At 40.0% G+C, this 12,958-nt stretch overlaps 1 protein-coding gene across 4 annotated transcripts in view; it reads left to right on the top strand.

The window, feature by feature from the left end:
- Positions 1 to 12,958, top strand: part of LOC107222831 (scavenger receptor class B member 1) — a 46,456-nt gene that overhangs the window by 7,069 nt on the left and 26,429 nt on the right. For all 4 annotated transcript variants that reach the window (XM_046738218.1, XM_046738219.1, XM_015662347.2 and 1 more), the window contains exon 2: positions 3,468 to 4,063. In XM_046738218.1, the coding sequence (XP_046594174.1) occupies positions 3,883 to 4,063 (181 nt within the window). In that variant the 5' untranslated portion in view covers positions 3,468 to 3,882. The remainder of the gene's footprint in view (positions 1 to 3,467; positions 4,064 to 12,958) is intronic.

Here is a 12,958-nt window from a genome sequence, read left to right as displayed (position 1 = left end):
GTAAGTAAAAACGCATCTCTGACTATAATATGCATAGATTAATGGGTGAAAAGCAGAATGGTGGTAATAAATACGGGAAAATACAGTGAACGTTTTTTGCGGAAGTACGAGCGGCATGCTTAGCTGCACATTGCGTACGGGCAATGCGGGCATTTTCTTCGATCTGTGTAATATAACGTGTACAACGATTTGATGTAAGGATGAGCGCTTTTCAATTATACCGGTAGCACGTAACACATTTATTTGTCTGTAATCAGAACGTAGAAACTAGACTGTGCGATTACTGCTATAAGCTCATCCAGCGTGAAAACTGATTCCAAGGTTCGCCACGTTCTCTAAATTACTAATTATTCTCATGACGTAAAATGATTAAATAGAATTTTCAGCAGTGCAATGTACGCAGTCACGCTTGCACAAGATTCGGGCTCAACTTTGCTCGCTTCCGATATCGTTGTATGCAGCGCACAAGTCGCCGAAGCCAGAATTGTACTGCGCAAAAGTGAAACTGCGAGTATGTATGTACGTATTGAAACTTTGGATTGCAAGCAAATGAAAGGGGTTCTTCGATTAATAAGTTAATGTAGTAAAAAAAAGAAAAATAAGATGGGAAAAATCGTATATTCAAGAAAATACCTGCTCTCAAGTTAACGTCTAGGGAAAGACTGCTTTTACAATAATACTGGTTGGCGCAGCAACCGAACAATTCGTCTGTTTAAATATACAGGGTGAAAAGGTACCCTTGTTACAAAATATATCATGGGCACTAAGTACAGCTGCATCGTGCAGTGTGGTTGGAAGTTTTATTTGCCTTGTAAATATTCTCCTGCGTTTTTTTTTCTCTCGGTAATATTTCTTTGCCCGTCACATTCAATTCGACATTTCTCTTTTACGTGTATATATCTACTCGAATTTTTGTACAAATTTTGAACCGTCTTTTCACCAACTTTCATTCGTTACGTCCGCATGCATATAAATAAAACTATTCTTGAGCGTCAACATTTTTTTCACTTCATTAATTCACGTCATGTAAAATATTAGAAATTGTATTCTGTGAGTCGACGCTTTCAGTAAGTGCAGTTCAATTGAAACCACCTATCGCTGTTACAGTTAGCATTTTATAATTACGCGATATATTTTACACGTGGTGAATTTTTGCAAAGACGACAACGCGTTTCATTATTTCATGTCGCATGTTTCTCCAGATTGTTTGTATCTCGTGTACACAGTTAGTCATCTCGTAATACGCCAAAGTCCCGATTGACTTGAAATTCCTACGTGTCATTGGCCCATATGTACGAACCCTGACCACGACCTTAGCTAAGACTTTAACGATTTTTAATTTATAATTCAAATTGGAGGAGAACCGCTTGAACGGCAAAGAACTCCTTGCATTTTAAGTTTTTATTACGGGATCCTCTTAGGCACCACGATTGAAATTTTCACACGTTAATACAGGGCCGATGAAACATAGAACGTATAAGTTTACTGATCCGGAACGCCCGCAAGATCGTCATTGCAATGGTTACTCGGACGCGACTTTCCTTAGCTGAGACTGGACATTGGACCATCGAGAGTACTAAGCGGGTTAAGTTGAGACCGTTTATTACGCGACAGACGCCGAGGGATATCGTGAGCACATGCGAACGCCACACGCAGAGCGAGAGATCGATAACGTGCATGAACGTTAAGTACGCGTGTAAAGGTCTTGAGCAACCGAACGAGTCTTTCCCTTAATTTATCAACAGGTTTTGCAAACCTCGATGCAATAATTGAAAGTGACTAGACGAGCACGTGAGAAACTAGCAAATTGAGTTCCTCAAGAGTTTTGTTTCACCTCTCAACCTCTCCCAAGTTTTACATGTGTCCGTAAGTGGGTTTTGATGGCGTACGAAACGCTGGAGGATAATATGGACCCCTTGACTATAGACGCAAATCATCCGATCGTTCTTCACGGTTCGGTGAATGGATGTTGGTTTGCGAATCACAAGTGCATCGATCTACCGGCGAGTTTATTCAGGATTACAGAGTTTTTGCGCATGTCGTTCATTGCACAATTCCGTATACCTCTTACAACTCTTCCGAATTTTTACATTCCGAACGTAGTGACGGGGTGAAAATTTCTGACGATTTCCCAATTCGTGCACCATGACAAAAGTATGAATATCCAGCCACTCGGAAGAATCGCAAGCCGGTCGAGGTGTTTGTACTTTTACCTGAACAAATGTTTATAGTAATAAATTTAAATCTAACCGAGGACTGCGCGTATGCGTTTTGTCGCTTCGGGAGGAGACTAACCGCAGAATCGCTTCGGCAATGAACACGCCGGAAGCTATACCGACCCGCATGAAATCCCGCGAGAACATCGCGTGAGCAGCGCCTTATAAATTCGTTGAGAAAAAAAAAAAACAACCCAGCAAAAACTCAACTTTCGAAATTACCGGTGTGCAATTGGAATGCAATGGAAACGGCCTTGCCTAGTCAAATAAATTTCGATTACGTGAGCATCGCCGTTTCGATAGTAATTATCACATTGCAGCGCGGTCAGAGTTTATATTTTTACCAGGTTCAAGTTTGGAAACTTTTTGGGACGTATCGGCTATTTCGTTATCTCGACGACTCTGAATAGGTGATTTTGCGTATCGCATTCACGCCCTCTTTTAAAGTAAAAGGTCATGCGCATCGTGGAATAAGGCTTGCAAAATAATTTTCACCACGTGACATTCAGGGCCTAAATTCAGTCTATCATAAGCCGTTACTTTCAGCGAATTTAAGCTCAAATCTTCGCGAAAAAACGTGAACAATAATATTGAAGTAACGATGATGATGGCGATTAACGTTTTTCGTTTTCTTGTCATTCTGGTACAATAAATCATTCGATTTGGCCCAATGGCGTGTTGTATCACGACAGTATCGAACGGTGTTTCGTCACATTGTTCACATAAGCTAGGCAGTTTCGAAACATTGAGGAATAATGTGTACAATTGACCGTCATTAACGATATACCATCTAATAGGTAGCTCGGAATACGTAATTGCAAAATATGAGTAAAAAGTGAGAATCGAGTCTCTCGGAAACGCGTGGCATATGGCGCCTATGGCGAGGCGTGGAACATCGGAATGACGAGTTGTGCTTGGTTTTATTCTTTAGTTGGAAATTGTTTCAAAATTTTCAACGACTTTTTCCTTCATCTCCACGTTACGACAAGTGCGGATAGGTATTGCGTAGTTCGTTACCGTCGTAGTCCGATACGTCCAGAGCTGAAAAAACTGATTGTGAGTATATTTTCGTTGCCGTCATTTACCAATAACCGAAGAAATTTTCACCAATCTTGGCTGCCAGGCCGGTGTCATTCGCAAGGCGAAAGAGTGTTCTTGGATGTATAATGAGAGAGAAAAAGCGTTTTGGAAACGAAACAATCTTGCTATCGGACAGGTTTTTTTAACAGAATCTTATACTTTTGGTTCCAGATTGGACAACACACGAGAAGCTAATTGAAAGGGAAAAAATACAGGCAAGGAGTGAAAATTTCTGTGCCAAGGAGACGCAGGCAGCTTGTTAAGTGGCATCGAGAAAAGTATAACCCAGACATCTTTATAATCACAATCGTTGAACCAATAATTATTTCGAATCGTGCATTGCCCAAGAAATTGTGAAGAATTTGAACTCACAGTTTGACCAATGAGTTTGGATTTTTAAAAAATAGCAAGTGTCGCGATTCAATTAAAACCGGTGCAGTTTTAAGCGCGAAAAAACTTTTTCCCACAGACAATTAAAGGGAGTAAACGCAGCTGAAAAGTGCAGTGAAATATCAGGTGGGTGGGAGGGACGAGAAGCAATTTTGAACGACTAGTTTAGAGAAGAAGTCAGTACAAATATTCCAAAATGAAGTTCATCACCGCGCTCTTCGGCAATGGGTCGCCGAAGAAAATGGGCAAGCAGTACATGAAGGTGGGGAAAAACGCTCTCTTCGGAATTAAGCCCAGCGGTATCAAAGAAATTTACGCAGAAAAAGGCCCGACACCTCTGAGTTTGCTGTTATCCAGAAAGGGCAAGGTCAAACACAGTAAGTTTTCGCAATCTTTATTTCGCAATCATTATACTCACAGTTATAAATAGAATCACACGCGTAGATACACCAATACCAATGCCTAAGCCTTGTGCCGTGGATGTCTAATGTATTCATTGTCAGCGAAGACTTCAAGACACACGAGAAAAGGATTCTGAATTTGACACGTGAAAAGAAATGTATGCAAAATTGAACCCGGCGTTATTTCGTACAGTTATTGCCACTTCTGTATTTAAAAATATTCGTGACTGCGCGGCGGTAAGTCAGGAAATGGTAAATATTGTTTCGGTAAATACATGTGTACGGCGGGGTTTCGTAATGCCGCACTGACCGACAAAAGTTTTAAATAATCAATCGGGATTGTCCATTGGATTAACAGGCTGAGAATTTCATTACGTTTTCGTTGTACAAGTTATAGGATTATCAATTAGGCACTAAACACTCTGTCGGAAGCTGCATGCGATATTAAATAATCCTCTTGATTGAGCCGAAAGTAATTTCATTGTTATATCGTGTTAAAAAAAGGATGGGTTCATAGGCGTAATAATTTTGTGAGCTATCACGGCTAGCTTCGCCGAAAACGAATGGCTCTTTGCACGAACAAGGAACTGAATTCCTCATTGGTTTAAAATTTTATGATAAAGAATGATCGAGCAAAACCGGTTCGTTACACGTGGAATTCTCCACAGTGAAGAACTCAAATACAAGTAAATAACGAGGAATTAAATTTATCGACAGTTTTAATTATGGTCTTGACAATTTTTTTTAACTTTAGTAAAGAAAATGGGTGCGATAAGACGCACGAGCCTCGTGGGTAACTAAAGGCGACACATGTTGACTTCTTAAGCCATACCGGAGTTTATTGGAAACTAAAAATTAATTTTGTGTTCTGGTAGCAGGGTCTGCTGCCTGATCTTTTCCTTTTTTGAATTCAAATGATCTTGTGGTATATCAAATTTATCGTTCGTGGATGGAAAATTTTTTCCAATATAAATAACTATTTATGTTTATGAATTTATGAGTCTCGCAATTAGCTCGTCGAATCCGAATATAAAATCTCTGAATTTATGCCCCATTACGTGTGGAGAATAAATCACTGACTATAACCATGAAATGCCACCCTTTAACCAGACGATTAACACGTAGGTAGTTCTGTCGGTTCTTTTTTATCTACCATTTTCAATAATTCCATTAAAATAAGATACCTTCTTTCGATTTTTGGATCATTTCTCGAAATTTTCGCATAAAGATAATAGCTTCCAGATTTGCGATCAGAGATTTGATCCCCGTTATTACGTAACGTTGCGGTCAGAACGACGGCCAGGCATCATCAAGTCTATAGAAATGGCTGTATTATTTCTATTGTTAATGTTAAGTTGTATTTTTCCTGTTTATTTGGTTCATTTTACCCCTGATAAATTATATCTCTGTGCTTAATTTAGATTTGTAAGGTGAATTAGCTTACTTTCGTGACATTCTGGCTTCTTATCACGTTAAGGGTGTTAACATGACGACGTATCGAGAAGTGACAGAGTGCAGGTGATTTTTACCCAAATCAACACCATACGGGGCTACAACTATTTTTATAGATCTACCGATGACTAGCCGTAGTTCCGGCCGAGACCTTACGCAATAAAGAAAATTAGGATCACTGATCATACTTCTGAAAACTATTATCTTTATTTACAGTCCCACGGTCAAGAATATCACGTACTTTAGAAATTCATTTGCGTTGAACGTAAAAAAAGCAGTATTAAATTATGATTGAGGTAAATTTCGTTTCAGGGGTCTGAAATGCGACAAATCTCATGCAATCTATATTTCATGTATATGAAAGTTCTTGAACAACCTTAGTTAAAATCGTATTTTGAAAAACATATTTCGATGTCGTATTATACAGAGACGTTTAAAAACCACGTGGTTTACGCGATATGTTATTTCAGTTCCAATGGGGCGGTGTGATAAAAGCAGCGAGTTGAAAAACGCAAACTACAATTTAAAAGGGAAACCGGAAACACAGTGAACGCATTATTGAAAAGGTAACATTTCATTGAGGTCAAAAATTAACGAACACATAAATCTCTCGTGTCCGTAATTGACATTCAACGCAATCATTCACTGTCGATTGGCTTGCATTTATAACTATGCATATGTGATTCCATAGATTACGTTACAAGTCGGGAAAAAACCCAAGTTAATTTGATGAAACCCGCAATTCCCTCACTCTCGTTGCATGTATGCCCACTCGAACAACGCAACGTGGTCGGCGAGCAGCGATAATAAAAAAACATGATCTTCAATCTAGCCGTGAAAGCTAAGAAACCGCTGAGCGTGGGTATATGCGTACATACAGATACAGCATACATATCCGCACAACTTCCGGTATCCACTTAGCCGTACATAACCTGATATACATACTCAGCAGCAAGTATAGGAAAGAAATTTTTCAAAACTCACATCCGTCTCGTAAATCTACGTTGCATAAACATTGAAGTGCACAGCAAAAAGAGTTTAAGCAAGGTTGAAAAGAAAAAAACGTTTAAAAACATTCTGAAAATGAATTCAATCTCGAAAATACAACGACCTCGATTCGGATTTTCACTTTTATTGCAGATTTCACCAGTGGTTTCATTCACTTCGATATATCCGTACATGTTATATATATATATATATGTATGCATCACACGTACCACCTGGAACGATTAATATCTGCGATACACCTTGATACGTATCTCCCGTCATTTGTCTAGCTGCAGATTTCTTACTTTCTATACTGACAATCGAATAAATGTACCTGCGACAGGCAATTAAATCAACGGTCAGCTTCCCTCCGATACATAAGCCGACCTTACACATGATACCACAGTGTCGTAGCCTTGGACGATTTATCGAACACACTCACACACACACGCACACCGCGCAATTAGATACTACTCTGGTAAACTGAAATTAGCTTGAATGATTCTTCCTCATTACCGGTACAAATCTACCCGGCACACGCGACTAATTCAAATGAGACGGTGTTCCGTATTGCGGATAGTGAAACACACGTAGAGGTGGAGTCGAACGGAAAATCACAAGATCATAATAATGTTGTTGAACGAAGGATGTGCACAGTCTGTTATTTCGTTCAGTCAAATCAAAGTATTATACATGCATAATACACGTATACATATATGAGCTATCCAATGGTCATGTGTGCGCGCAGCACTCCAGTGACGAAAGAATTAGATTCGAAAGAGTGAGAAGAGTGGTGTTCAAAACCGCTTTAGATTTCATCTCAGATCTATTTTGCATAGAGCACTTTGTCATATTCACAGCGTTAGATTAACATGCAATAAAATTTCTTAACAGGTGTTCAATTTTTTTTTTTTTTTTCATTATCTTTGAATCAAGCATAAATTTAGATTGAACGATTAAGCTCATTTTTCGCATTCTAATAATCAAATTGACACGCTATTTTATTCATTTAATACACTCTCATCCGAATGTCAAAACTATTCTAAGAATGTGTCATCGTTACGTGGTGATTAGAATTTTTCCAGCGCAATGTATTCGTCAACATCGAGGGATATAAATTTTTCTCAGCGGACTCTCTGAGATGTTCCAAGAAGAAATATAGTAAAAATCATATCTCATATGTTTTTTTCATACGGTGTATAGTTCCGCGGGAAATGTGATCCACCTTGTGCGCGTGGTTAATATATTTAACTGCCGACTTGCATCTCTCGAAAGAAATGCCAGCTAGTTTATACCCATTGCTCTTCCAGCATACCTGCCCTATCGGGAGTTGAATTGATTTACCAAAAAAGTGTAACTCCCGTGTAAGCACGATGTCCGTAGTCAACTTTAAATTACAAATAGCTCATAACAGGTTGAGCCCATGCAGAGACTCATCAGATGTAACACTGTGAGCATCCTGGTCCACGCTGACAGATGAATGCGAAAATTGGCGTGACGCGACTTTATCCAAGTATCCGATGATAGTGAGACGAAAAAACGTGACAATATTGTGCGAGGGACGATCAAAGGCTGTACATGTCGGTAATGGGAATTTACTACGTCGCAATGATCGCAGTAAATTTAATTTTCAACACATACTTCTCACCTCCGAAATCGATAGATAATGACGAAAAAACATTTTGTGAATTAATTCAGGTTTTTGGCTTCATTGGAAAGGGTGCCAAAATCAATTTGAAAGAAATTTTGTTTTTTTTTAATCTCAATTTTCGATTGAAAAAGACGAAGATTATTGTTTAGTTCGTTTTTTGTTCCTTTTTACTGGAAAATTAAAAAACAAATCTCATTTATCTCGAACTTGGAAAGGTTGTCGAAATCAATTTAACAAATGAAAAGCGTTTTAGAACTCACGTCGATTTTTGCTTTTTTTCCGACCATATAAAATGAATCGAATAATAGCTCAATTCTTTGTAGCTCGAAAAATGAGGTTTTTTTTCAATTTTAAATCGCTTTCGGCACCTTTATCGATGAAGCTAAAAATATGGTATAATTCAAAACTGATTTTTCGTAATTATCTATCGATTCCAGGGATGAGAAGTGTATGTTGGAAATTAACGATCACCCGAAAATGTATGTAGAAAAACTAGTATGTTGCCAAATCGTGTATCTCATTATATGCAGTCTCGAGGTTCGTCTGGTTTATCATCGGCGTGCAGATGACGTACGAATACAGTTTATTAAATTCACTTCACTTCGTTATTTTACACAACGATCATAAATATTACAAAACTTTCCCCCAAATTGCGATTTCCTACGAGCTTATTCATGCAATATTGAGATGAACTACAGTGGAACGTAATTAAAAACGAAATGTCGTTATTTCGATGGTATAGCGACATTTGAAACCTTGAAGGTTATAAGTCAGTAATGTTAGAGCATTCAATTTACAGCCACGTTGAAATAACTCAAATATTACAACAAGTCTGACCTTCGAAAAATTAACTAACAATGTTGAAATTGACCCCCTTCTCGACTGCATCGCTTCTCACACCGTTTTGAAAGGCGACAATCAATCGGTCTCGTTCCTATAAAGTCCGCGTGTAACAAAAAGATAAACCTGGAGACGAAGCTTCGATTAATGCATCAATTTTCGTGGCATATATCACAGCGCATGGGTTCACTGTCCCATTTTGACCGTTTATTCATTCTCTAATCGGGGTCCATTGATGTCAACTCTCTTAGCGCAGACGCCCGATGGTCTGCATCACCAAGTTTCAAAGGTCACCTACATACTTCCTCCGAACAATGCCCGGGCCCAGCGTCTTGTGGACGCCATTAACGGGGCCGCAGTGCAATTACTTGGACCGCCCGAGGGCCGGAATGTCCGTTACTTAAAACAAGAGTGTATTATACCTGTATCGTCGTACCTGGACAGAAAAGAAATTGTACCTATTATACGCAGTTTCAAAATGTGAAGACCGTGATCACGCGACTTTCTTGTACCGAATTGTGAACTTGTTACAGAAAAGAAAGCTGCGGCAGAGTAGATGGTTCGTTGAGAGAAATTAAACATCCATCATGTTTGCTGTTATAATTATCAACATCGAGGTTCTTGCTATTTCTTTTTATATTTTCAACTTTTTCGAATGTGCCGTCAGTCGAGACGCACCGCGCTTTAATAACCATTATGCACACCTACAAGGCCCGTCAAGCATCAATCTTTGTCCGTATTACAAGTCTTATCTTGATTAAAAATCGATCATTCGCTATATTCTTTCTCTATGTCAAAACCTTCGCTGTTAATACGAGATTCTCTTTGTCTTGGTTGAAAATTAGAGCACGGAGACCAGGCAACGCGACAGTTGTTACTTCATTTCCTCATAGATCGAAATTACGAGCAACTCTCAGCCAATCAATTTTTTACCTAATTTTAATATTTCGATTTGAGGAATGTACAAATACCAAAAGCCACGCTAGGCTCATGAAACATTTCAAAAACACCATGTCCGCTGATCGCAATGAATAGGACTCGCAGTTATCGTTTCAAGGGATATGCTAAAACCAGCGCTCCAAGCACGGTTTGTTTAACCATTCTATCACAATAGGATAGCTCGCGTAGTGTAACTCGGGGATTGTGAAAGTAAGTGCTGTACTTTGTTGTTCACAGTTCTACCGGTTCGGGTTCACTCTGCACTGCAGATCGTATACTTCACTTCGGAAGAACTACGAGGTGCAATATCCATCAACATACATGTTCTGCACCAGTTTAAACACGACTTGATTGACGACCTTTTAATAAATTTTCTTTCATCTCCTAGTGAAGTTAACCGGTAATGACTATCTGGTTTAACCACAGCTATCGATCATAATTCTTTACCTAGCGGATTTTCGGATGATACGAGCTTTCGACGCAGCAACGTTGAAATGCTCCTTGCTTACGAAACTTTTCACGCCTCACTGTCGATATATTAAACATCGTGACTCGTGACCTTGCGGACTCGAAGTCCGATAGGCGAAAATTCAGAATTCCGTCATAATGATTATCACGAAAATAAGTCCGTGGATTCATTTCAACAATTTACTTTCCAAATGTAGCGAACGCCTAATGTAGCATCGGATTTTCTGGACTTGAATCGTTCAGAGAATACTTTCGAGCGTAGATCGATTGACAGCTGCAACTTAGAATTACATACAACCCAAACTATGACTAGCAAGTTTCATAAATAATCAATTTCAATGGCTCTAATCATTTCTCGTTTGTCTTCATGCTTCTAAGTCACGCACCTGTTATATGCGATTATTATTATTATCTACAGATAATCAATCTGATTCCCTACGGCAACTATAACTTTTAATTTGACTATATCCAACCGTGAAGGGCAACTTCTTCAGATTCCGACTTTCACATTACCGCGGTTGTAAGACCTGGCAAACTATTAACGTAACAGAACTAAAATGTCGGAAAATCTCTTCGAGACACCTCAGTTATTTGAGAATCCCTCTGTTTTAATCGCGCCTGCATCCTTCGCTGAAAGTAATAGGTCTACGGCGATGCGTTGGACCGGTTTAAAACTTGTTGGACTATCGCAACTATGTAGGGACGTATAAGAGTTGTCACTGAGTTCCACAGCACTGCTACTAGAAGCGTTATACCACTGCGTGATTCGAATTCCTTCAATGCTACAGGCATTTTCAAGTAAATTTGTTTTAACATTTACTCAATCGAAATTTAAGTCTTATATCTATCGTCAAACTCATGAGTTTGTAGTTGCGAACATTGAAGACTCCGTGGTAATAACTTGCGTAGTACTCAAGGTGCATTCGCACCCAACCATGCAGCTTGACCAGCTTTACCCCTGCCCATGCCCTGTCAACAACAAATTCTATAGTTTCGATGGTCCTCAGAAGATACTAATTGAGATAGGGCCCATGTGAATTGATTATACCTACACGAATACGCGATGCGATCCGGACGCCAAGACGTTGCGCCGCGCCGGCTCGGTGGACAACGTGTTAGGCAACGACGAAACCTCGTCTGACCACCTGCAATAGTATACGTCGTGCCTGTACGCCAGGGAGCGTTTACAAGCCTACAAGAATACCGACATAGCAGGGCCGGCGGGTTGTCAATTTTCCATGTGTTTATTGAAACAGGAACAATTTTTTCGTACCTTGAGTTCATTCGAAAGCAAATTTCGTCCTTGCAATATTTTCAGGTGTAAATTTATCAATGAGCATTGCTCTATCCGAGGTCAGAGTCATTTCTCAGCAGGCACGTGAAATTGCGGTACCATTCGAGCGATGTTGTGTTGGAAGTCTACTATTGAAAATTTATAGAATAACGATGTTACGCATGTTTGTCTAATGCCTGAACCTGTTCAACTGAAATGTCAAGAACGAATGGTTTAATTTGCATAAAAATTGGCCAAATTTTTTCTTACACGACTGGAATCCCGTCTCTTGTTTTCCAGCACATGAAAATTTTTTATTCCTGTCTTCATTGTACCAACAACACAAAAGTCGCCGGCCCTGAACGATAGAGAAGTTACTCAGGTATAAGGAGCGAGCGAACGACCGGCGAAGCCTGCAGCCGATCAACGTCCACGCGTTAACGCAATTTTAAGATCACTTTCACTCGCAGCATTCCCCGAGATGCTGAAAGAAGGTTAGCCAGCCAGCCGGCCTCTGTTGCCGCTGATCTTGATGTAGCCAACCAAAATAGTATTTGGTCTCGGCCTGCGGCACAATTATGATTATTCCGCGACGTTTCGAAACTCGTCTCCACAATTTGCGCATTTGTATTACCATCCATGGGCCTCATGACTGTGGCGTTGTGCACAGCAGGTACATCCCCTTTGCTTCCCAGACCCAATCAGCAGTATGCACATTCATTTTCCACATGCTGCAACTGCAGAACTGCAACGGAATTTCTTTCCATATTGCATGAGTCCTTGTGCTGCGATTCTCGGAAAAGGGAAAGAGTTTCAAGCGCCACTTTTGCAACACCTTCGGTCTCGAGGTGTTACAAAATCACGCGGACATCGTCATTATCGCACCCACATGTCCGCGCATCGAATTTGAAAATCGGGGTATCCGTCCCCGGGGTGACATTAGACCGTTCATTAAAAACCAATCCTCCGATTCACCTCGAGAGACTGCATTACAGTTTCGACAAGTAGGACGCGAGAAGACTCTTTCGTCGAGGCTGGTCGACTCACTCGGGACAGTATAGCTGCATACCGGACTCGACACGCGTTCAATACTTATCACGGTTAGCTCGGGATCCGCTCGTTACCACCTGATGTAGAGTACATACATACCTGCGCATTACCCGCGCCCGACAACTCGATACATGATATTGACCCAAGTGCAGCATTCTCGTGGGCGAGTTGATGCGATTTCACCTCGATATATATTAAGCTGTAACCTGAA

Source organism: Neodiprion lecontei, chromosome 4 (genome assembly GCF_021901455.1).
Source record: "Neodiprion lecontei isolate iyNeoLeco1 chromosome 4, iyNeoLeco1.1, whole genome shotgun sequence".
Classification (NCBI taxonomy): domain Eukaryota; kingdom Metazoa; phylum Arthropoda; class Insecta; order Hymenoptera; family Diprionidae; genus Neodiprion; species Neodiprion lecontei.
Note: the sequence above shows the minus strand (reverse complement) of the source record. Positions and strands in the feature narration are given on the sequence as shown.